Source organism: Oryctolagus cuniculus, chromosome 14 (genome assembly GCF_964237555.1).
Source record: "Oryctolagus cuniculus chromosome 14, mOryCun1.1, whole genome shotgun sequence".
In the NCBI taxonomy this organism is placed as follows: domain Eukaryota; kingdom Metazoa; phylum Chordata; class Mammalia; order Lagomorpha; family Leporidae; genus Oryctolagus; species Oryctolagus cuniculus.
The window spans coordinates 30,638,909-30,665,253 of record NC_091445.1 but is presented as its reverse complement, the minus strand read 5'-3'; the positions used below and the strand labels follow the sequence as shown (position 1 = coordinate 30,665,253).

Genomic DNA, 26,345 nt, shown 5'->3' with positions numbered 1-26,345 from the left:
GTTTATTCTCCAAATAACTGACAGCCAGAGCTGAGCCCAGCTGAGACCAGGACCCAGGAACTTCATCCAGGTCTCACATGTGGGTAGCAGGGGCCCAAGTACTTTGTCCATGATCCATTGCCTTCTCAGGTGCATTAGCAGGGAGCTGCAATGGAAGTGGAGCAGCCAGGATTCAAACCAGCACTCCATTCTGGGATACCCGCATGGCAAGCAGGGGATTAACTTCTGTGCTACAACATTGACCCCGATTTATATTTTTAAACCTTAGGATCTACATGTGTGGTTTTTTTCTCTCTGTCAGTCTATCTGCATTTTTGTTACTAAACGCTTTTCATAGCTTTTATTGGAAAGGTTTTGCATAGGTATTTCTCTTCATAATCACAAGTAATCCAATCTTTATGCCTAAAAATAATGACCTGTGTGGTTGAAATGACCTTAATAAAAGAGATGCATTCAGTGATTTTGTTCTGAGTGTCAGGTATGTCTAATGGCATGATTTGTATTCTCAACTTGCACCAATCCATCAGTCATTCACTCAGCAAACCTGTCTAGGGTACCTCATCAAAGAGGACTAAAACACAGGCCATGCTGTCACTGGCTATGTGATGAATGGTAGTAGGACAAGGCAGGCCATAACTGCAAGTCAGGTCAGGATGATGACTGCCCAAACAGTGATCACAACAGCAAAGGGAAAACCACCTGTCAGGAGCAACACGCGCTCAGAGAAGAGCCAAATACTTGGGTCTTAATCAATGGTTTTTAAACCCACATGGAGGCAATATCTAAGGTAGTTCCAGGGATTGCAAACTTGAATGCGTAAAGGGGCCAGGCATAGAATGTAAATGTAAAATGCATTACATATAACATTAGGAAATGGAGGGGACTATGATTAGGATCTAAAAACATTCGAATTCAAATGTTTATTGAAAGCCCTGAGAAAACCATGCGAAATCGGCCAGGCGGCCTATCTGTGACTCTGGTGAGGTCTTCAGTACACAAGAGGTTTCCTATTTTGAGAAACTGTCCGTGTAGCAGATTTGTTCAGTGCACCAAGTCAGACAGAATTATGCAGAGTATATGGACCAAAAGGCCTTATAATGGATGAGAGACAAAATTTGCACACACACACACACACAGAGGAAGTGGCAAAATCCTCTTGGTCCGTTTAACTGGAGTGTAGTGATTCCCGCAGAGCAGCAGGCAGTTGCCGCAGGATCAGGTGTTCTTTGGGTTAATGTGAGGCAGAGCAGGCACAGGCAGGTGCCTGGTGTGGCTACAGGAGAAGGAGAGCACAGAAAACTTGGAACAAATTAGATGTTGGTCTTCCTTTCATTAATTGTACAGTGTGGTGGGGTTTCGTTGTTGTTTCAAATGACATCACAGATGCAAGAGGAAACATTTTTCACCCAGGACCCCGTGGTTTCTGCACACTTTAGTCTGGCCTGGAATAAGCAACAAAATCTCAGGTTTACAGATTCGGTGCCTGGCTGAGGACAGAGGATGGCTGGGCATCCTCTTGGTGGAAGCCAAGTTCCGTAACAAATATGGTCACCCCATTGGCGGGAATACGCAGACTGCTGGCTGATGTAAGCTTTCTTCTCCCCCAAGTAATTCTGAATGTTTCTTTGTGGTTCATGTTTGGCATTGGTGAAACTAGAGATTTTTAAATGCATAGATGTCTGCTCTGTATTGATGCTTGCATTACACATGACTTTATTCTCTCTCACATTTATTTGGGGATGTTAATGCTAATCCATGTTCTTAGAAGAAAAATATAAATAACATGACCTATAGAGAGATCCCTTGTTGTAAATTGCAAGAGAAATGATAATTTGGGTCACATTCCATGCCTTATATATGTGTATATATGTATATATAGAAACAATGGGGTAGGCACTGTGGCACAGTGGGTGAAGCTGTCATGCGAGACACTCACGTCTCATGTCACAGATCTCAGTGCGTGGGATTGAGGCCTGCCTCCACTTCCCATCCACCTTCCTGCTTATGTATCTGGGAGCTGTCAGATGATGGCCCAATACTTGGGTAAGTTTGCCACAGATATAAAGGACCCAGATGCAGCTCCTGGACCCTGATTTGGGCCTGGTCCCGCCCTGGCTGTTGTAGGCATTTGGGGATTAAACCAGTGGACGGAAGATTCCTCCCTCCTGCCTCGTCACCGTGTCTTTCAAATAAATAAATAAAAATAGAAAATTGTGTATATGTATTGGGTGGAAGGTCCCCATGAATAGTAGTAGTTTCACTGCTTAGAAATGCCTGTCGTCGTGAAGAGCAGAGAGAAGATGAAATTACTCCCATGTTAACCAACGAACACCTTGGGGTTGGTATTAAATATACCTTAAAAAATAGTTTGGATGTTTTAAAAGTTATATGGTAGAATTGAATAATATAAAGTGTAAAATGATTTTAAAACTTTTTATATAGAAGTGGACATTTAGCCTCGAGTTAAGATGCTCAGGTCCCATATTGCAGTACCTAGGTTCTATACCTGGCTCTAGCTCCTAACTCCAGTTTCTTGCCAGTGCAAACTCTGGGAAGAAGTGGTGATGGCTCAAATGGTTGGGTTTCTGCTTCCCATATGTAGGAAACTTGGATTAAGTATTTTGTTCCTGGCATGGGCCCTTCCCTGTTCCAGCTCGTTTGGGCATTTGTGAAAGAAACCCTCCCTCCCACTTTCTTTCTCTCTCTCCATTGTCATCTCTGTCTTTGCTTCTGTACCTGTCAAATTTTAAAAGTTTCCATACCATTGAAAACTTTGCAGTCATTTCTAAGTGGTTTCCACTTTTAAAATATTAATCAAATGAAAATATATATGCTCTTAGAATTCTTACTCTTTATGAAATAAAATATAGGATCTTTCATTAAATACTGGACTTTGGTTTTATGAAGATTATACTGATATGTCAAAAGCCATTAGTATTTTCAAGTTATTTTTATATATCAATAAAGCTTTTCAGATTACTAGAAATCTTCAAATACAAAAACCTAGAGTGTACTTGGCAGTCTTAGTTTGGCTTATCACAAACTTTTATGTCTTGAGCCTTAACTTAGCTGTATACTTTGAAAGATTTGTGACTGCTTCTTCCCTTGATCCTGTTGGCAAGCCGTGTTTACAAAGAGTTCTTTAAGTACTTGACTTTGGTCGCTTCAGTGAATCACTTTTGTGACACACAAATTAAATATATAATGGAGTGACAAAAGATACACTGTCAGTGTAGATTTTATTTCGCCTTTTTTGCCCCGTGTTTATGTATGTCTAGAGGTCAACCTTGATACTTGGTCTCCCCATTACTCTGTTCCTTGGAAAACTTCCAGGACTGCAGTATGTTTCAGTGCAGACTTACTGCATGTATGGGGTACCTGAAAAAGTTCATGAAAAGTGGAATTAAAAGATGAGTCTATTGTAGTACAAACTTTTTTGTCAATTCAGTTTTTTCATAATACGTATTTTTAATGCTCAGATTTCAAAATTGTTTTGCACAAAGTAAACTTAGTTTCCAATTTCATTTCCATGAACTGTGTCAAGCACCCTTATATGTAGCTATGAAAATTAATGGGCTTCATGTTTCTTAAAATTGGGCAGTTGATTTAAACATGTATACAACTTTATCAAATAAATAGGTAAATAAAGTTACAAAAAATAGTAAAAGAAAAAAATTTCTTTCCCCCCATTGAGAGGTTCATCTTATTTTGCTTTTACGATTTGCTGTCTGAGGTGGTGTCCTAACAGTTTTTGACAACTTAAAAATTTTAAAAATTCTCTTCCTGATAGATAAGTAGTATATCACAACATTATGTACTGTCTTCCGTGAAGTACAAGGGATCTTCAGAAAGTTCATGGAAAATACATAAAAAACTTATGCATGATTTAAAAAATTTTTTTGCACCCAAATAATCTTTTAATTCTGTTTTTCCACAAACATTTGAAGTATCCTCATATAGCGATAGATAGACAGATGGATACATCTGTGGTAAAGTAGATCTAGCAAAATGTTATTTATAATCTAAGTGGTACATAATACATTTCTCTGCACAATTCCTTCAATTTTTTGCTTGAAATTTTCCATAATAAAATGTTGGGGGAAAATGAGTTTTTATTCTAAACAAGTTAAGAATACAACCTTTTTTGAATGTATTCTAATTCAAGATGAAGACATGGTATTTTCCTTTTTTTAGTCTCTAACACAATAACTTAAAAGTTTGTACTAATTATTATCACCTTAGTTGCAATTTGCTTATTGCCTTTATAAACCAAATTCCCGAGTACCATGTGTGTGACTGTGTGATTAGCTCAGTAACAGTGTTTAGGCACTGTGTTAGCTTCCTGTGACTGCTGTAACAAATCCCAGCTTCACAGCTGAAAAATCACAAAAACCAGGGCAAGTGTTTGGTGCAGCTCTTAGAGCTGCTTTGGGTGCCCACATCCCATATCGGAGTGCCTGAGTCCCAGTCCCAGCTCCACTCCTGACTTCAGCTTCCTGCTGATGTGCATACTTGGGCCTCTCACCCACGTAAGACACCAGTTTTGTGTTCCAGGCTTTGGTCTCCCCCAGCTAGGAGTGTTTTGGGATCTCCCAGTGGATGGGAGATCTCTCTTCTCTCTTCTCCTTCTCTCCTTCTCCTTCTCCTCCTTCCTTCTCCCTCCTCCCTCTCCTCCCTCTTTCTCTCTGTCTCTCTACTTTTTTTTTTAAAGATTTATTTATTTATTTATTTGAAAGGCAGAGATACAGAGAGGCAGAGGGAGAGAGAGAGGTCTTCCTTCCACTAGTTCACTCCTAAAATGGCCACAACAGCCAGAGCTGAGCTGATCCGAAGCCAGGAGCCAGGAGGTTCTTCCAGGTCTCCCATGAGGGTGTAGGAGCCCAAGCACTTGGGCCATCTTCCACGCCTTCCCAGGCCACAGCAGAGAGCTGGATTGGAAGTGGAACAGCCGGGACGTGAACCAGCACCCATATGGGATGCCAGCACTGCAGGTAGCAACTTTACCCATTATACCACAGTGCCAGCCCCTCTACTTTTCTAAAAAGATAAATTAATTTTTTAGATGTTATTTTATTTTTTTTTTCCATTGTGGAAGATAGAAACTCAAAACCAGCCTCTTCAAGGAAACAGTATCTTCCTGTTCATTTTTAAATGAATCATTTATTTGCTTGGAAGACAAGGTAACAGAGAGAAAGGGGAGAACAGAGAGAGAGAGAACTCTTCCATCCACCAGGCAGGATTCACTCTCCAAATGTCTACAACGACTAGGGCTGGGCTGGGCTGCAGCCAGGAGCCCAGAGCTTTACTCAAGGTCTCACCTGGGTGGCAGGGGCCCAGGTACTTGGGTCATCTTCTCTTGCTTTCCCAGGCACAGTAGCAGGGAGCTGGATTGGAAGTGGAGCAGCTGGGACACAAACCCGTGCCCATGTGGAATGCCGGCATCACAGGTGACGGCTTAGCCCGCTGTTCTACAGCACCAGCCCCTGGACAGTCTCTTTTCTTTCCAGCTTCTGGTGGTCACCCTGGTGCCTTCCTTTGCGGCCGTATGGCCCCAGTTTCCGCCTCTGTGCTAACACTGTCTTCTGTCTGTCCACACCAGGTCCTCCTCTGCTGCTCTCGTGCAAGTGCACTTGTGGTGCATTTAGGGTCCATCCAGATAAGCCAGAACCAAGTCTCCCCATCGCAAAAGCACAACTGCAGAGACTTCTGTTTCTCCAGATAAGGCACCATTTCTAGGTTCCGTGAGTTAGGACCCAACATCTTTGGGGACTCTTATGGAGCCTACTCCAGGCATTTTTTTTCCATGCTGGCTTCTGTAGTATGGCCTAGATTTAACACAAACTTATCGGAGCATATATTTCTTTCTTTCTTGCATATGTCAACTATTAAAGTCCCCAGAATGCTAGTTTTCTGAAAAGTGCACTTTGGGAAGTACTGTTCTATTCCACTCTTTTTCTTGTGGACGATGTTAAAGTCCACGAGATTGCGAATTCCCTTCAGGAAGAGATTTGTCTTATCCATCTTTGTGGCCAGTTAATGTTGCAGTAGGTGTTACTGAATGTTTGCTGAATGACTAAAAGTATCTTCGCAGACATTATCACTTACACAAAATCCTTGAAAGGGGAATATTGTGATAGCCATTTTACAGAAGGGACTCCCAAGAAATTGAATTATATTCCTCACTTGGGTATTAGAAGTATTGGACACATACACACACACACACACACACATAAGAGTTTTGACACTCTGAGCATCACTGATATATTTACCTTCCTGAAACAAAAAAATTTAGTAAAAATTCTGATGTAGCTAAATACCATCTCTATTTTGTAATTGTATTGTTACTAACCTTGCACAGTAATACTTTCTAATTCCTTTTTTTTTATTTAGCCTTTCTGAAAGGCCAGTTGCTCATGGATTGAATCCCCAATGACATTATTAAGAAACGGGATTAGCTTTTCTAAATTGTGCAGAATATTCAGATGTTTTCTTGAGACGTCAGAAAGCTCCCCCAGAAATGCCTCAAGCATTCCTAGGCTTTGCAGCGCTGTTGAACATCAGATGCTTCTGAAAGCTCATTGCCACTTTCAATCTCATCAGTAATCCTCCTCCTTTCTGTTCTTCGGTTCTTGAAAGCTTATTCCAGAATCTTGTCCCACGTGTGGAAGTTTCTCAGGTCTGAATTCTGTGAATCCCTTCAGGGTGAGTGTCTCCCACACTTCATTCTTTTTCTACTTCCCTGCCTGTCACAAATACTTCTTGTATAGTTTTAAACACATTCCTAGTAAAATAAGGCTGGATGTAAGTAAACAAATAAAAGAAATTTAGGTCCCTTAGTAATTATGTAGTACATGAATATATTATTTCCCCTCGACAGTATCCTCCCCGTAAGCTTAAATCAACCCCCTAATTCAGCCAGTGCTCTCCTGAGTGTGCATCACACTCCCTGACTTCCTTTTACAGTTTTTCACCTTTTTCACTGTGACATTGAATTACCATTCCTCTTCCCAAAGCCTCAAATGTGGCCCAGTGACCTCAGCGTGTTGTGTATCTGATGACCCTGTGCTTACCTTTCAATAAAAGATCCCAAAAAGGAATTTATGCTTTAACTTTGTTTTTCCATAAAACCTTAACCATTACCAGGGCAGAATTCATGGCACCCTTGGGACTCACAAAAGTACAAGCCTGGCCAGTGGGCTCCAAGCACGTTTACTTGCCATCCCTTCCAACAGCCTGGTGTTGCTCTGGCTTCTGTATTCCACTCGTGACTTCAGAAAAGTATGAAGTGTGTCCGCCCAGCCGCTCAGCCCCGTTTCTTCCTCAGAGTGCCAGAACGGGTCCCCTCCTTGAGTTCGGTACTCGGGAGAAGTGTTTTCTGTATGGAGCAGAAATAGTGACGGCTGCTCCATTTTCCCCCATGGTTTGTTGGTTATGCAGACAGAGCAGTAAGTGTAATAATCAACTGTGGAGCATTTAGAAATAGCCAGGGAGATGCACTGTTCATCTTGATTTCTCTTTAAAAATCCTGTCAAGCCGAGTCCTGGGGTTGGGAGTGTTGCTGGGTCTGCTGGCTGCCAGACTGCGATGCTGCCTGCAGAGGTGCGCAGTCTGAAACAAATGGTGCAGTGTGCCCGCTCCTTCCTTCATGTTTACTCACTGCCTTGCTTTTGCAACTTTCTGCAAAGGAGAAAATGGGTAATGCTTCCCCCCTACGGTTTCCATCAGCCCTACGCACTGGTTTCATTAGCTTTTCACCACTCTCGCTATGAACAAAGAGATGTGTTTTCTTTTCACAGGGAATAGACTGGTGGCTGGTCCAAACAAGCAGACTGGATTTTACTGATTATGATATTTCAGGAGGGGTGCCGGATTCTGTCCTGGTTGCCCCTCTTCCAGGCCAGCTCTCTGCTGTGGCCAGGGAGTGCAGTGGAGGATGGCCCAGGTGCTTGGGCCCTGCACCCCATGGGAGACCAGGAAAAGCACCTGGCTCCCGGCTCCTGCCATCGGATTAGCGCGGTGCGCCGGCCGCAGCGCGCCAGCCGCGGCGGCCATTGGAGGGTGAACCAACGGCAAAGGAAGACCTTTCTCTCTGTCTCTCTCTCTCACTGTCCACTCTGCCTGTCAAAATAAATAAATAAATAGATATTTCAGGAACGAGTCCCCTAAATCCCTTTATGTAGTGCACTTACAACAATTGTGTGTTGATATAATGACAGTATTGATAAAGGAACAAGGTATTTTTAAGGATTGTATTTATAAATGTGCATCCATATATGCACACACACACAAAAGTGCATACTTCTTTTATTATAAATTAAATTATTTATAAGCAAGTCTTTACATTGTTGGATAAATTAAGCAGTTCAGAAAGAAGTGTTTAGAAATATATTCTTATAGACAAATGGACTTTTAGTGTCAGCAATCATTAAACTATCCTGATAGCCAGAGAAGCTAAGTAGGAATCAGTAGGCTTTCCTTGAAATTTCCAACTCTCATCCTAGCACATTTACTTGAATGTTAGGAAGAGTATGCTGAGGACTTCGTCTCTCTTTCCTTCAGATAAACAGAAATTAACTCTTACCAGCGATCATCCTTCCTTTGGAATTTAAAAAGTGTGAGCTGCGCAGTTTTCCTAAGAGAATTCTCAGTTGCCGCCCCTTTTTGTCATTTGCTAAAATAAGTTGTTGTTTTAAAGGAGGGGGCAGGAAGGAGGGAAAGGGAGAGAGAGAAGGAATGGGGAGAGAAGAGAGGGAGAGAGTAGGAAGAAACTGTAGATGTTTTTAACTGTAAAGGGTTGCCTGTGGGTAAACATAATGTCCAGAACAAGCAAACTTGACCCACTGCCTCCCTTTCCTGCAAAGATGGTTCAGCTGGGACCTGACGTTAACACAGAACACCGTGCGGGCAATGGGAGTAAGGCGGTGGCGGGGCTGAGCCCCGAGGGCGGATTTTATGTACGCAGCAGTGGTCATCCTGAAGCCTCAGAGGGGTCAGAGTTCAGCCAGCTGAGAGCCAGCAAGGCCACACTGAAGGAGCGGCCCCACCTCCCCAAGCCCCGGTGATCTCTCTGCTTTCCCCCAGTGACTCGATGTCCCCACCTTGTCCACTGCCTGCTCCCCAATCCTCAACTCCTTCCCCAACCTCTGCCTCGTAGGAACTCCCAAGGAGCCTTGACTCTTCTGTTTTCCTGGTCGCAGGATTGATTAATTTTACACAGTCGCTACCGAGAACCACCTGTAAATTTTCTTTGCCAGAGCCGCGGCTCAACTTGGCTAATCCTCTGCCTGCAGCGCCGGCACACCGGGTTCTAGTCCTGGCCGGGGCGCCGGATTCTGTCCCGGTTGCCCCTCTTCCAGGCCAGCTCTCTGCTGTGGCCTGGGAAGGCAGTGAAGGATGGCCCAAGTACTTGGACCCTGCACCCCATGGGAGACCAGGAGAAGCACCTGGCTCCTGGCTTTGGATCAGCAGTGTGCCGGCCCCAGCGGCCATTGGAGGGTGAACCAACGGCAAAGGAAGACCTTTCTCTCTGTCTGTCTCTCTCACTGTCCACTCTGCCTGTCAAAAAAAATTTTTTTCTTTGGTTAGTTTTCTATCCATCCAGGAAGTTTTTGGGCTCAGAAATGAATGACAAAGGGAACCATTGGCAATGGAGCTGCTGACCCGCTGTCCTTTGTATGTGATGTTAGCTGTCTAACTAGGAGCCCCCTTCATTGCATCTTACAACTCTATCTTTTTTTTTGTTATTTCATAATGCTAAAATTGTTTTCTCAAATTAAATTTTGAGTGCTACATCAGGATGTTTAGTGTCATTGTTCGCTGAAGCGAGAAATCATTCTCTTAACTTTTATAAATTGTCTTTACCTCCTGTGTTTTACAGTCTTCTGAGGATCTGGCTTACCCAAAAACAGGCGCTGGGCCTTCCCCCACGAGAAGGCCACCTTTTGTCAGCGTCTAGTCTTGAGTTGCCTCCATGGCTGCGCAGGTCATGGGAGGGCTGTGTGGAACATCCGTCTCTGGCTGTATCACAAAACCAGTATTGAAGCACAGGCCAGCTCCCAGCGCCCAGGGGTTAAGGATGCAATTAGTCACTACAAAGCAGAGCCGGGGCTGTCTTCCAGGGAGGACTTGCTTAACTCTTCAGGGGAGTGCTGCCTGGAATCTCATCGAAGTGCTTTCAGATGCCGCCCAAATAGTTTCGCTTTGTCCTTTAAAGTGGAAAGTGAACATAAAGCAAAATGTTTTCTAGAAAATGTGCACTTAACAGCAGTGAGGGTACATGGGGGGAGGCGGGCAGGGAGATTATCACCATTCACAAGTTTTGCATTCCACCAAAAGTCCACAGCACTCACCTGGACTCTTTTTAAAACCCTGCATGGCTTTTTCAGACATTGCCAGCTTGATTTATTGAGGTTCTTATTTACTACTTTTGACACAGGGAAGTTTGGCATTACCAGAATTTTGTCCTTTTCTCAGGAAAGGTGTGGCAACTAACAGTTCACAAAACTGGACCCCAGCCTTGTGTATTTGTATGTTTCTCTGTGTGTGTGTGTGTGTGTGTGTGTGTGTGTTCTAAGGGCCTGGACTTTTGCTTCCACATTCTGCATTTTGTTAAACATAGAGTGATATAACCTTCTCCTCTGCCCACTGTATCAGAATGTGCCAGACTGCTTCAAGAACAGCATGGGCCTTGCCTGCATCAATGTTGTGCAGTGCCTGGGCTCCTCTAAGCTAGGGGCTTCTGCTTGCTGGGGTCCCCAAAAAACTTAACAGCAGGAGGAGTTTTCCTAACGTTTCCTATTTCAACATAACCACTATTTTCCCATAGAGAAATGAATAAATTCATGAATTAGGAAGTCTTCTTTTTCATTTTTGTTCTTTCCTTTCTTTCTAGCATTTTCTTTACTCTTGAAATAGTCTTCCGTTGATCTTTGGTAGCTCCAGAGATAATAATGTCAATTTTTTCTGCACCTAGAAAGGATCATTAGTGTCAACAATAACAATAAAAATAAACAGCATTTGCTCCACCAGGATTCTATGTATTATGTTCACCATTTTATAATCTTTTGATTTCTTGGCTGTATTTTTAATGTTTCTAAAATATAGTTTATACACAAAACTGCAGTAATTCAGTAAATAAATAAAAAGCTGAGTGCTGTCCTGTCCTTACATATCCTGTGGAATACTTCCACAAAGTCAGCTCAGCTTGTTACCTAATGTTTAGTTGTAACAAAATGATAAGCAATGACTGAAATAAAAAACATGACTTTTAAGGTGCCCGAAATATTAAAGGTACAACCATGTTCATCACAAGCTCGTTAGAGCAATCTCCATCCCTACCCCTTAAAAATATCTTTAATCACCTCGTTTCTTAGTTGCTTAAAGAGAATGTACACTTTAAAATATTGCAGGCTTTGTTCTATCTGAAAAATTTTAAAATTTCCTAAGAAACACTCCGATGAAAGCACATAGATGAACTGTTTCGTAACAGCTGTTTTGGGATGGCCATTGCTGAATACATTAGAAAGTACTATTTTGTTGTGTTACTCTCTCAGTCACGAATGCTGCCCAGTGTTAGTTATGACAGGGTGGCCCCGAAGTGGGAGCCGGTGACAACATCCGTTCCTCCTTCCGGTCAGATGGCGACTCCACTGTTGGCAAAGGTGCACCCTGCAGAGCTGAGGTTTCAACAAGGATTTTGCTTGTAGGCTTCTTCTTCTTGACAACAGTAATGGCGCAACACTGCTGTTCCCATTTGGTAACCTTTCTTCACCTTCCTGTGTGGCAAAATGGGCATCAACCCGCCACCTTGTAAGCAAATTCTGGGATTAACTTCAGATTCAGTCATCAGATACTGGACTTTCCAGAGAATAGCGTTTGGTCAGTGGGAACTTAATGAGCGTGTCAAGCTAATTGTTGTTAACTGGTGGAGCTGGTGATGCTTTCGATATCACTCCCAGTCTTTGCCTCTGTGGTATATTAAGAAAATGTTTCAAGCAAACGCTTTACTGTTTTAATTGCAAGTCAGCCTTTAAAACAGATCTTTCTTGCAGCAAACACCTCTTCTTTGAGAATATCTTTTCTTTAAAAGATTTATTTTATTTATTTGAAAGGCAGATTTATAGAGAGGTAGAGACAGAGAGAGGTCTTCCTTCTGCTGGTTCACTCCCCAAATGGCCCAACAGCCAGAGCTGAGCTGATCTGAAGCCAGGAGCCAGGAGTTTCTTCTGTGTCTACCATGTGGGTGCAGGGGCCCAAGGACCTGGGCCGTCCTCTGCTGCTTTCCCAGACGCATCAGCAGGGAGCTGGATCGGAAGTGGAGCAGCCAGGGCTTGAACCAGATCACATATGGGATGCCGACACTGCAGGCCAGGGCTTTAACTTACTGTGCCACAATGCCAGCCCTTAGGATATCTTGAGAAGTTTATGTGCAAAGTTGACTGCAGAGTGTATTTGGTGTTATGTTGTTAATGGGTTTGAACTGAAGAGCATTTACAAGAAAGCAGACCATGAAACACGAAGTGCACTCAACACACCGCTCTGATGCCACCTCCACCTACCACTTTCATCAAATAATCTCACATGTGTCGTTTTACTTAGGGATAAAAATCACTGTTGCATGCTCTTTCTGAAAAGTATAGGAATCCTGCTACTAGAAAAATATGTAGTGCTCAAAAATAAAATTGTATTCTGAGGTAATGAGGGGACATGTTCTATTAACAGGCCCTTGATTTGACTCATCTCATAAATGTGAACCTGTAAACGTATCTCTGGTTTTTGCACATAGAAATCTCGTGTGCTGTGCATCTCCCGGAAGCAGGTGTATTTGTGAATCATGCCCATTCATTTACTCCGCTGGGACTGGACTCTTCAGTAAAACTAGATCTGAAGCTTTAGGAAAATCACTCAGATACCATTATTCATCGTGCAAGATGCCACATTGTGCGTTGGTGACCTCTGCTCTCATTTAAATGACCCCTGTATGAGTTTTTCAGGGTGTTTCCATGGCACTAACTGGACTAAGTTTGCTCCCCTGTTGCTCTCTTTAGACCGTATAATCCCTTTTGATTCCTTCTTCATGTGTGTGTATGTGTGTATATCTTACAGCCTCTTATACCTCTATCCACTTTAACAATCTATACAACATTGGTTTGCTTGCTTGGCTTCTTTAGTTTTAAGAGATGATGAAAATGAAGTTTTATTTCTAAAAATCCCAATTAGATTACTTTTATGATGTATTTGCACTTCAGGAGTTCTGAGATGTGAACTACTGGTTTATTCCACCTTAAGCATACCTGGTTCCCCAGTTGCACTGACGCACCAATTACTTCACAGTACTTTTCACGCTTTCCCGTTTTAAATCTTTGTGATTGTTTCTGTCTTATTGCGTCCTTTCCCCCCTGCTTAAAGGTGGACCTATTATTCACATATGAAAGTGACTTAAGGAAAGAACATCCTAGAGTTTATTTAGAAATTCACCAAGCCACATACTAATGCGTCTCTAATGGCGACATTTCTTTTCACACCTCTGAGGTGATTGAGCCTGTCCTTTAAAGTGAGATTTGCAAACCAGTGTCTGGCAGCTCCAATTAGCTTCTTTTGGGTTTGAAGCACATCACAAACAGTAACAAGGTCTCCTAGGACACTCCTCTTGCAAGCAGTGTAGTCATATCTCCTCATTAGTTCTTTTCAATTGTCACTAATGCCATGTTCCAGCTTTTGAGTGGGAGACACAAAACATAAAAATTTGGTATGTATGTAGAATAGGCCATTGTTTTCCATAATTCAAGACTCTTTTGAATTCCTTTGATAGTTTTGAAGCTTACACAGCTTAATTCATTAACCTTTACCCTTCACATAAATCAGGTGATTAGGAATTTATTGCGAAGGAGACAGATTTTCCCTCCACTGAAACTAAGTAATGCCTTATTGTCTTTGGGAAAAAAAATTCCCATATAGCTCACAAAAGTAACCTTTCTGTTGCTTTTCACATTTCGTCAGATGTTTCAGGTGCATTTTAGAACATTCTCAAAAGCAGGTAAGCATAAAATTACATTATTATAAAAATAATTCTAGATTCTCTGAATGCTTTGGAGCAGGTTTTCTGGCCTTTTTTTGTTTCTAGAAGACTGTGTACACACACACATATATATATATATATATATGTGTGTGTGTGTGTGTGTGTGTGTATATATATATATATTCTCAACAGCCGTTGCTCAAGAATTCACAATGGTAGCATTTTTTTTTAATTCTCTTCTGACACATGCCAGAACATAAAAGCATGAAAATAACCTGAGGGGAGGCTATTTAGAATTTAGAGTAAGCTCAAATAGTTTCGGTGGACCCAGGACACTTGCTCTGAGACTTTTCTCGTGTGGACCCTCATGTTGCAGAGATCCGTGAGGCAGGGCCCCACAGGGGTAAGCGGTCACTCCCCGGAGGTGAGGCGAGGCTGGATGCCCCTCGGTTCTGTGCTCCTTCTTGTTAACACACATCTCTTCTTTCTCAGAATCCGAGAGGACAGCTTGGTAGGCTGAACCACGCTTGCTGAGCGTGGGCTGCCTTAACGATATTTGATATTCTTCTGCATTTTTCTGCTCTGCCATTTTCCCATATTATGAATTTCTCCTTCATAATCGTATAGATTGCTACTGTCCCTGAGGATATAGTTCTTCTCCTGAGTTTTGTAATTCCTTATGTTGTCATGCATGAAGCGGGAAGCCTTGAAATGTACTGACCCATAGAGAATGTTGGTCATATGAAATTCTGAGGTTTGTCCTTAGGGATGGTGGGGACAAGGGGTGGAGAGAGGAATGAGAATTTTTTTAATTCTAGATTCTGAGCTTCAAGACTCATAGCCTGCCCTGGAGGGCAAAGCTGTAACTTATCACCGCGATGAATGAGCATTCTCCTATGTGCTCTCTGTGAGCAGGAAAGTGGATGGAGAAGCAGAGGTTTTAAATGCCATCTCTGGCTCTACCACCGCCCTTCCCACGTGCAGATTATCATTTTGCAAGCATTCCTCTGTTGTGTTGGTAGCATTTAACAACACTCCTTAATCACCAAGATTTGCTTTCCGCATACACACACTCAGGGAGGGAGCTGGGCATCACTCCGACTGAAGATCATGATGAGAGCCAAGACTCTCTGAGAAACAGAGTGGAGTCAGTGTACTTCACAGACTGGCGTCACGTCACGGTGCTTCCTGGTAGTACGTTTGAGAAGAGGACTCGAAACGTTTTACAGGAGAGAGGACAGTCACCACCCAGGGGCTTCCATCATAACCTGCTCCTACCGCTCGCTGCCTGGGATCCCAGGGCTTCAGACGCCAACCAGGGGCGTGAGGTGGTGGTTCCATTCCCACCAAGTGGCAGGAGCAGGATCACACAAAGCTCATCCCCTTTCAAAACTCGGAACAACAGCTGTTTGTAACCATTTATTTCAACCACTCCATGTTGTGTTTTAACATTATCCGAAGCGTTTCAGAGCTTGGAATTTCTCTCACTTAGCACATCGGAGAGTGTTATGAAACTTCACATACAGATGTTCCAAGGAATCTTCTTTTTTTTTTTTTTTTTCTCCATGAATTCTTACTCAAGAAGTAGTTGTCTATTGTGCCTAGCTTCTAGCACAGGACTGTGGTTACAGGACAATTAAGAATGTTTGGAAACTGTCCTGTAACCGGACTTTCAACAGCAGAACAAAATTCCTAGGGGATCCTTTGTAAAAGTGCAGTGCATTTTCCCTTATATTTCTCTTTTCTTTTTTGCCTGAAAGATCTTTATTATCACGTAGTCCCCGGTCACATGTTATCTCCTGGTTACTGTACCAGCTCTAAGTGGGCTAACTACTATGCTAATATTTATGCATCAGCTTCTGCACCTCCCGGAATGTCTTCCATCATGAAGGGAGGAAACCTGGTGCTCATGGCTTTCATCAGTCTTCACCTGGTGGTTGATTATCTGATGTTTCATAAATTCTGGCTCTTTTTTGCCTAGGAAGCAGCATTTGATTTGGCTTCATGGTGAAATCAATTTTGTGTCATTTGCTGTTTGCCATCTTCTCTGTGTGTCTTTAATGTTCCTGTGTGCTTGTAGCATATCTGATATATGGATGGGGTCAAGTGGAAGGAACACAAGTAGGATTTTTATTTAGAGATTTTTTTTCCCTTAAATATAAGAGCCAGCATTTTTGACTATTTCCATAGTGCATGGGGACAAAGTACACTTAATGATCCCAGGGGGCTAAGGAAAATATTGGGCCTGCTCATTTTTTTGGTGGGTGAAGGAGAATGAGATCCATCTTTTGTAGTGAAGAAAGTAGCCAGTTTTTTTCTTAACTATTAGGATTTTGTGATCATCTAGGGCCTTTATATTTTTGGCATATAAAAATTAGTTGTTTGAATACTAAATAGAACATGGTTCTTGTCTGTCATTCATTTTGGTTTTTAAATTTTCTCATTTTTTTTTACAAATGTTATACTGATTCCAAATGACATGAAATCAGGTTTTAAAAATTTCCTTCACAATAATCTGTTTCAATTATAATTGCATTGTGTTACTGCTGTAGTCCTGGAAAAGCTTAACCATTTTTAATCATAAATTTTTTAAAAGGTTGTTCTAAAGATCTTTTTAAAAGCCAAAAAAGGAATATTTATTCTGTTATCCTGTGGAAACTTGAATGTTTATCTTTCCATTAAAGCAAAATTGCATAAAAATATTTTAAAAGAAGAATATGTCCTCCCTATAACTAATTTAACCTTCAGTAATGAATTATGTGGAGTAAAATTACATAAAATTTTCTGACATTTTATAAAGATACCTACAAATAAGCCAGACAGCAAATAAAATATCCGAAAGACAGAGATGAATACTGAGTAATTTTTTGATGGATTATACACACAGGTATCAAATTACTTGATCCCTTACTTCCTAGAAAAGGTTAATGACTCTTTTTGCTTTTACCCTTTTACTTAACTGTTATTTATAAAGATTAAAACCGAGGCTGCATCGAAGGGTGCATATACCTATGTGTCAGTGTGACTGTACAGGTTTTCTGATATTATAGGGAGCTCAGCCACAAAATGAATAGTGTCGTTAATCATTATTTTTAAAGTTCATTCAATTCTGTACTGTGTTCCACTAGGGCTATTAGAGCAGAGTGCACCATTCGAAAACCTTTTAACTTAAGTGAAACCAGAAAAAGATTTTAAATATTACCTTTCATAGCTATATTATCAAGATGGCTTAAATCTACACAACAATTCGTTGAAAATATTAAGAAAAAAGCATTTTAACGTAAAAGATGTTCAGGTTCCTATGTGTACAAATTTCTCTTCCATTTTCATAGAAAGTTATAGTAAATATGATTTTGTTTTGTGTTGAATAAAATTTTACACCCAAACTTGTGTGTATTTCAGTGTTCTGAAACTTCAGCATTGATTGTTGAATTATGAGCAATAATATGACCAACCACCTATAAAGACTGTTCATTTATGTTCTGTGGTTTTATCAGAATTACTTTTATGTTATTTTACTATATACATGACATAATTCATCGTTTGGCATCTGTTTACTAATGTTTTATTATCAAATGTGAAATGAAATCTTACAGGAATATCTCTTTTTCATCTCTTCGGTTTTCAAAGATAATCTAGTCATAAATATATTTAATTAAATCCATTTAGGTATTAGAGCCACTTGAGTTTAAAGCAGGGAATATAATACCTTTTCCTGAAACACCTTGAAAGAGGTTTGTTGAAAGAAGAGAGCCATGGCATTCATCAAACGCTGACCTCTTCCTGTTATACTTGTGGCCAAACCCTTGCTAATTTAACTTGAAATGCATTAGTGTAACTCACCACTTTCTGTGTGCGTTTCAGGTGTGTGGAGGTCATTGCGAAGGAAGGACAAAACCTGAAAGAGCTGTATCTGGTGTCCTGTAAAATCACAGATTATGGTATGTAACGAGCCGTCGCCCTACTTCTTCTCAGGAGTAAGACGTTACAAAAGCATCCAAAGGTTCTTTCAAAAGAATCAAGACTGTCTTTATTTACGCTGATTCTGATCATACTGAATTTTTAAAAAAAGGCAGGAAATCATAAACTAAGAACCAGAATTAAGTGGATGTGCACGTCAGTTCATTGCCATGTATCACACACATGCATGTGCAATGCACATGTGTGTATACCGTCTCACAGGATTAGAAAGTGTGGCCCAAAGAGCTATCCAGCGAAAATAAATTCCAGGACAATTAAATGTTTGATATAATTATTTCGACTAAGAAAATGACTACATTGTTGATTTACTTCATCTAATGCCATGTCAAATGCATTTCTGTTGACATTCCAAATGCCAAACTTGTCAATGCTTTAAATTCTTTGAAGTGTTGAGAACTTTCCTTTTTGCTCAGATTTCTTTATTTTTTTCTCATCAGTTTCTGTATTTAACCTAAATACAGAGTTTTAACTCGATATTTGACTTTATAACAGAGTGAAATGGCTTCCTGTTCTCTTTCCTGATTTTTTGGTTTGTTCATTTAAATTTGAGGATATGTTTTCTACCTTGGGGGAAATTAATAACTCATTATGCTGTTGTAGTTGGCTTTGACATATGCTAGTAAATGACTCCAATCTGAGGATGTCCGTGCTGACCATCTGTCCTGGGGAAGAGAATTGTATTTTATCAGCTCCAGTTACATCACTGGGAAGAAAATTCTACTAAAGCTATAATTTTAAAAAGTTTCTTTAAAATACTTAAATTCAAAATATTGCTTAGTTTAGTTTTTGAAGGTGATGCATGTGCCTTATATGGACTTACCCATGTTTCTGCATTTATGGATTTTTTTTTTTTACAAATTCTGCCTTGCAAAAGGAGTGTTTTAATATTCCTGTCTTGCCTTGTTGTTATCTCGTGGTTTGGCAGTGAGCTACAGTAACTCTCTAAAACCTCCAGTATCTCTCTATTGCCTAGGCCTGAGAGAATTCTCCCTGTCTGGCGCAGGGCATATTGAGACAATATGTGCACATGGAGGTTTGTTAATTAAGGAGTACATTCATTCATTCCAGACTCTATACCAGGTATCCAAAGTCCTTCATCAGCAGTCCCTAACTGCTCCTCCAGTCTTGCTGTGTGTTTCTTCCCTTTTACGTATTCACTGGCAATTGTCAAATTGCTAATAACCAAGAGGTCTGGATTAAATCCCTTAAAATGAACTCTTCTGAGATTCTGCAGCGGAAAACGTTGCAAAAATTAGACTGTTCAGGAGGCATAGACATACTTTGGCTCTTAACAAAGCTAGTGCCCAGTCTCTATCTGTGAACTTAGCAAGTGCAAAGATGTAGAAAAGAGAAGGAAAAAAAAAAAGCTTTACACTTGGGACAGATCTAGGATCAAGTTCTGTCTCTGTTCTGTCTGTCCTTGGCCTTAGGCTGGCTGATGCTCAGTTTCCTCACTGGTAAAATCAGGAATTAATGCGCAGCTCCGGGCTCCCGTGTACAGCAAGTAGCACAGTGCTCACAAGGGACTTCTCAAAGTTCGTGGAAAATACACATTACCTTTTAATTCCGTTTCCGTGAATTTTTTGAAGTCTGCTTGCATTGCTAATACATGTGGTTTTCCCACGGCGTGGAGTGAGAGACATGGTGCTCTGAAAATCCTGCCGTGTGTGTTCCTTTCCTGGGTGGTGGAAGAGGTTTTGTTTTTATTGTGCTTACTGCTGGTGTTGTTTAGTGATATCTTACCGCTCCATTGTGTTTCAAAATATAAAGATTTTTTTTTCCTCCGAGCATGGTGAAAATAGGTTAAAACCTTGACAGTCCGGTTTGCATGGACTCCTGTCCACAGAGTACGGAGGCTAAGCACTCTCAGCCCTGCAGGCACACACTGGGACTCCTGGAGAGTTTCCAAAGCCCAGTGATGCGTGAGCCTTTCCCAAGACTCATTAAATCAAGCTTTCTAGACGGTGAGGCCTGGCAATGACTTTGTGCAACCTGCCTACCTACCGGTAACTTTAGAAAAGTCCAGAACGATGGATGCCGTGTGTTTGAGAGAAATCAGGAGTGAACATTTTGAACACTTCCCCGCCTTCCCTGGCAATGAGAAATCCATCATGATTTTTCTCGTACCCCAAGCCCTCCAGCTTCCATCTGTCTCCCCTCCTCTGTTCCAGGCTTTAGCCATTCACAGAGTTCATGGTGAAAGTCGTTGTGCATCTGTTGGTTGATTCTGTTCTCCAAAACGCTGGGGCACAGTTGAGCTGAACACTGTGCTCAGCGCATCCTTCTCGCTAGTACCGTGCCGGTGACAATGTGAGTCATTGCTGTCCACAAGACAGAAAGAGGATTATTCATTGCAACCGCAGAAGCAGCTTGTTGCTGGAGTAACTGCTCGCTCTCCCTATGTTAATTAAAAATTCTAGGAAGGAAAAACAGGTGCCGGTTTCCCTCCTTAACTGAGGAAGCAGAGGTGGGTGTTTGGCCTATGGGTTAAAACGCTGATCGGGACACCCACTTCCCGTGCCGGAGTGCCTGGTGTGTGTCCTCACTTTCCCAATCCCAGTTTCCTGATAGTGCAGACCCTGGGAGGCAGGGGTGGCCTAAGTCAGTGGGTCCCTGACATCCACGGCGGAGACATGCATTGAGCTCCTGACTCAGGGCTTTGGCCTCTGGCTGTTGCAGGAGTTTGGGGAGGGAACCAGCAGATGAAAGCTCTCTCTATACCTCTCAGATAAATAAGTAGATACACATTTTGCAGAATTTTTTTTGCCTATTGAAATTACTTAGAAATTGTCATATTTGATGTTCACCCGCTCCAAGGGGAGTGCGTTCTTCTAGAGATCGCCCCATCATCTTGTTACCTGTATCCTTTCTCCTATTTGAAGCTGGTTGTTCTCTGACCGCCTTTTTCTGTGGTGCTGGGCATTCTCCTGTCTCTGGCATCGTATGCTAAGGTGTTTGGAGATCCGTCTGCAAGGATACATTGGTTAAGACACAGAAGCTCACCTGGCCTATTGTCTGTCATTTTCATCCAGATTCTCACAGGTGTCCAATGTGGTGTTAGAGCGCTCAGAAACACCTGGCCCAGCTGTCATGCAGCTCTGTTCGTTTTTAAGTGTTGTATGATATGGTTGTCATGAAGAAAACTCGCAGGCTAATAGGCTTCTAACTCCCCAAATTGAACATAGATCTTTATGGCAAAGGATAGCAATTATAAACAAATCAATAATTCAGGAACAGCTAAATGGAGAATACAGTCCTGGGAAATTGCTCCCTGAAGAGAAATCTAATATTGTTACTCTTCTAGCACTGAACACATGTATGTTATAGGCAGTATTGTTGGGGGAAAAAAAAATTCAAACTCGTGAGTCTGAGAATGGGGCCTCTTGTACATGATCTGTATACTCAACCTCCTGGTTTCTTCCTTCTGTTAAACACATGATAACATGCAGCACAGAAGAAAGTCAAGGTGAATCAAACACCCAAGCAGGGCCTAGTGGCGTGGTGGCCACTCCCTAACTGACAGTGCTTCCAATAACAGATGTCTCCCCCCCCCCCCAAAAAAAAAAAAAAAAAACAGCCAAGTGTAGCTTTCCTGTTTATGGAAATTGCTGTTCAAGCAGTTGGGCCTCTGTTAGTCTGTACCTGCTTGGTGGACTTCCAGACCCAACCTGCCTAAACCAGGTTTTTATCCCCAGGGATAAAGACACAGCAGTCCCCAAGCCTTTGGTGTGCCTCCCCATCTGAGGTTGCTCCCACGTCTCATTTGCATTGCTTTCATTTTCTCTTTGGTTGATTTTCTGTTTGCACCTTTTTTGCTTTTCTTGACTTCTAGAATAATTTGTCAACTAACACTTCCCACCTTCTGTTTTTGCTCTTTCGTACACTTTTCTTGTGAAAAGTCTTCTTCCGAAAAGTGTGTCCCTGGGCTTAAGAGGAAGTCAAGAGCAGAAATCATACAGCATCGTTCAGGTTTGTGGAGGTCAGCACAGGGGAGAGATGGACAGATAAAGCTCTTGTCTCCATTAGTGGCTTCATGGTGAATTTTACTTGCGTGGCCTCTGTGTCGCTGGGCAGCTATAAAAGAACCCGGGTTGCTTCTGCATTGTTATCTCATTACTTTCAACTTCAGCACTCCTGAGGGCTCTTAGAAATACACTCTGGAGAGAACGTTGTTTCCCTTCTCAAGTTGTCAAATAACCTTGAATGAGATAGAACGGCAGACACTCCGCTGCTGACACTGCCCCCAGGGACCTACAAGGTCACTGCTACACAAGGACTGGCTCAGCACCACTGCACGTGCTCCTCTGTCCCTTCCCTGGGCCCGTGGGCTATCTGGAGCCTACCAGGTTCCTGATCACAGTTCTTTGCCTGATACAGGATTGAAAACACAACTGCAAAAGGCCTCCCCCTGTCAAGGGGATCATGGTTATCATCAGTGATGTCATTTCACTTGGCCTTCCATGTGATGGACATGGTATATATTCATGTTGTCAAAGAATATTGGTTCGGGGGCCCATGTTGTAGTGCAGTGGGTTAGGCCACCCCCTGGGATACCCACATGCCTTTTGAGTGCCAAGTTCAAGTCTCAGCTGCTCTGCTTTCAATCTAGCTTCCTGCTAATGCACCTGGGAAAAGCAGTGGACGATGACCCAAGTACTTGGGTCTCTGCTACTCACATGAGAGACCCAGTCAGAGTTCTAGGCTCCTAGCATTTTGGGAGTGAACCAGCTGATAGTAGATCTCTCTCTCTCTCTCTCTCTCTCTCTCTCTTTCTCTCTTTCTTTCTCTCTCTTTCCCTTTCAAAAAAATTGATTCAAGCACCTGTTATGTGTTGGACCCTGTGCTACATACAGGGGATGTGTGGTTTCCACATTCCTGGAACTTTCGTTTTGGTGGAATCCAGTAGACAGGAATACCCTGCTCATTAAAACAAACAAAACCCAGTCCTATGTCTCCTTCCTGCTGACAACAATAGGATGACAGAGAGTGGTCAGGTCACATTAATCTTCCCTTTGGTGTAGCCCATGCCTCTCCCAGCCTTATTGGCCTTCTAATGCTGTTGAAAGATTAATAGGCTGTACCTTCTCTTCCTCTTGGGATACTTTAGCTGTTCCCTAACCCAGATTAGGTTCCAAGATACATTATCAAAGTAAGCACACTTAAGAAACAAAGGAAATCTCAGTACATATTCTGGTTTACACCAGTTTTGAGAGTGATTCTCTTTTCTTGCCAAACCAACCCTGATAAATTATTCAAGAAAAAAAAAATCCTTGACCAAAAATATTTTTTTTGCTCTTTATTGTATTGTCTTCCTTTTCACATTATTAGCTATGTATACATAAAATGATGTTCCTTTTAAAATGAAATTCCTGGTTTTCCCTTCTTATGCTTTGTTTCATTTTCAAATTGTATTTCAAGCTGCTCCAGAATTGCTGGGTAAGATTCAACTCCTTTTGTCAGCGGGAATACCTCTAATAGTTAGAAAGTGACAGAGAAGAACTTGAGAAAATACATTTGCAAGTCAAAGAGGATGTCTTATTGTTTACTGTTGATTATTCAGGCTCTCTCTCCACTCTTTTATTTAAATATAGATAGCTTTTATTGTTTCTTACAAAACAGTACTAAATTGCAAAATCTTCTATTGTTGCAAATTTGCCTTGTTTATATGTCCGCCTTAAAGTCACTTCTCTCTACTTCTCATTCCTTCTTTTATTGGCGTTCCCCACTACTTGATCTATATTACTGATATTGTGCTTAGCAGGTATTAAATGTTCTTTTTGTGTGTCTTCTCTGTGATGGATGCAATTTTTCACCAAAAATTGGGTTTCGTTATAAGCTTTTAAAAATAACTTTCTTTGCTCAACAACAAAGAAATTGTTGACTGTTTCCCCCTGTTTTCTAAGTCATCCCAAGACTGAAGGCACAGAACCTTGAAACAAAAGACTGAACAATGACGATGATTGTCGCTGGGTCTGGCCATAATAGACTAACATGTCAGATCTATAGAGAAGGGCTTTTGAAAACATTTCTCCAAAAAGATGACTGCCATAACCAGTTCAATGATTAACTGCTCAAATATTTAAGCACTTTTTAAATTAAGAAACATTCTAACATACATTTAAAGGACAAGTGGACCTGTTTCTATATGCCTACCCCTCACCTTCCCTCTACCTTCAATTACACCCATGTTTTCTTTCAAATTAACTTTGTGTAGCTAAATTGTACAGATCCAGTTTAATTTCGCTAGTAACTGAAATATTAACTTTGAACTTGCCTTTCCTCTGTTACTTTGAGCATTTCTGCATTAGCTGTTTTCTGGCACTAGTTTGGGGAAGGAGTTTTCTATTCTAGATGCCAAAAAATTTGCCTCAAAGCACACCAAAAAAAGTCATTGTTCAAGAGTTAATCTTTAATCTTCAATGCGTGGCACTGTTGTATACGCAGACTAGACATTTGTTTTCCTTGTGCTGTGCAGTAGTATAAATAGAATTTTTATTGATCGTTATCAGTATTCTAACAGCGATAGGTAGCTCTAAATGAAGGCGGAATGAACACGATAATTGCCGTCATGGTAGATTTTCAATATCCTGTATAAGAAGTGACCTCCTAATGTTTAAAGAGCTATTCAGGCAGCAGTAATCCCTTGGGGAAGATGTCGAAAGATGGAAGCACTGGAGAGGAAAGTGATCTGTATGATCTTTAAATTCCTTTCTAATCCTGGAGTTTCTCCTGGGCTGGGTTTCGTTTTTTGTTTCATTCAGCAAATCCTTACTGGATGTGTGCGTTCTGCTGACTGGGTGCTGTGGAGAGTGTGGTGATGGATGAGAAGCACATACTCTCGGGTTGAGAAGTAAGACATACTTCATGGGAACTTTTCTAACATATCAACCGGCATGATCATATCATATTAAAAAAAAACAAGCACTAGGAGACAGAAGGGTTCGGGCGAGAGCCCACTGCCGTCGTAGACTGCGGTAAATGGGGAAGGATTGGTGCAAGAGGGGAAGAGGGAGGATTGGGAGGAGAGGGAAGGGCATTTGAGGTAGTTCAGTCCTAGGAAAGGCTCAGAGCAAGAACAGGTGTCTGAATGGATGAGCTTGTGTGCCTTGGTTAATCTAAAGAAAGAACAGAAATCATCCAAAGTGATTACGTGTGCACACGGGTAAATTTTGTAGAAACCTTATGAAAATATTCTCGTTGAAAATTCAGGGTAAGTTCCAACTTTTGTCGCAACTTTTCCTGTCTTATTCATCATTCCCATGGCAACAACTTCACTTAACATATATTATATAAAAGGAAACATTACTTTGGATTAAAACTACTAGTCAAATATCCAGTTCAATAGGAAATACATCAAATGTAAACTTTCATAACAATAATAATGATGATGATAGAATAGCTAAAATTTAGGGGATTTTTTTTTCTATATATGTTATTTAAATCCCTTAACATTACACTTTAAATAGGTACTATTCGTATTTAAATTTACAGATGTAGAAATTGAGGCAAGAAAAGGCTCAGGTACAGAGTGTGGAATCGTAATAAGTCAGTAGGGGCCAGCGCTGTGGCATAGCAGGTGAAGCTGCCACCTGCAGTGCCGGCATCCCATATGGGCACCGGTTCAAGTCCTAGTTGCTCCACTTCCAATCCAGCTCTCTGCTGTGGCCTGGGAAAGCAGTGGAGGATGCTCCTGGCTTTTGATTGGCTCAGCTCCAGCCATTGCGGCCAACTGGGGGGTGAACCAGTTGAGGGAAGACCTCTCTCTATCTCTTTTTCTCTCTCTCTCACTTTTTCTCTCTCTCTCTCCACCTCTGCCTTTCAAATAAATAAATAATATCTTAAAAAAATTAAGTCAGTCTGTGGCATAATCACTCACTGGTCAGTGATGTGCTTAGAAGTATTTATTACTAGAAAGCTTTGTTGGATATTTACAGTTGTCAGAGCTTAAAACTATAACTAAATCCCAGGCTACCATGTTTCTCTATCTGTGTTTAAAAAAAACCCAAAACCAAAACCAAAAAAAAAAAAAAAGTCACAAGCAGCTGTCCCATGAGATCTAATTATATTGTTCTAGAACTTAATAGGTTTAATATGCTTACGCACTGGAACTTTGCTATGCTGACATCAAATATAAATTGCATACTGTGATTAAATGCTCCCTAGCTGAAACATGGAGACTGTTGTTGATATTCAATATGTATTGATACATTCATCAAAAATTTTCTTAACAATTTTAAACACATATGTAATTATTCATGAGTTAAAATTTTTCTTGCATTCTATTTTTAAATTAATACAACAAACTTACAAAAGAAGTATAAGAACTATTTCTTCATTTTATTTACTT

At 41.3% G+C, this 26,345-nt stretch overlaps 1 protein-coding gene across 1 annotated transcript in view; it reads left to right on the top strand.

Annotated features, from left to right (window-relative positions):
* Positions 1-26,345, top strand: part of FBXL17 (F-box and leucine rich repeat protein 17) — a 533,662-nt gene that overhangs the window by 340,861 nt on the left and 166,456 nt on the right. The window contains exon 7 of the mRNA XM_002713874.5: positions 17,882-17,958. Within this exon, the coding sequence (XP_002713920.4) occupies positions 17,882-17,958 (77 nt within the window). The remainder of the gene's footprint in view (positions 1-17,881; positions 17,959-26,345) is intronic.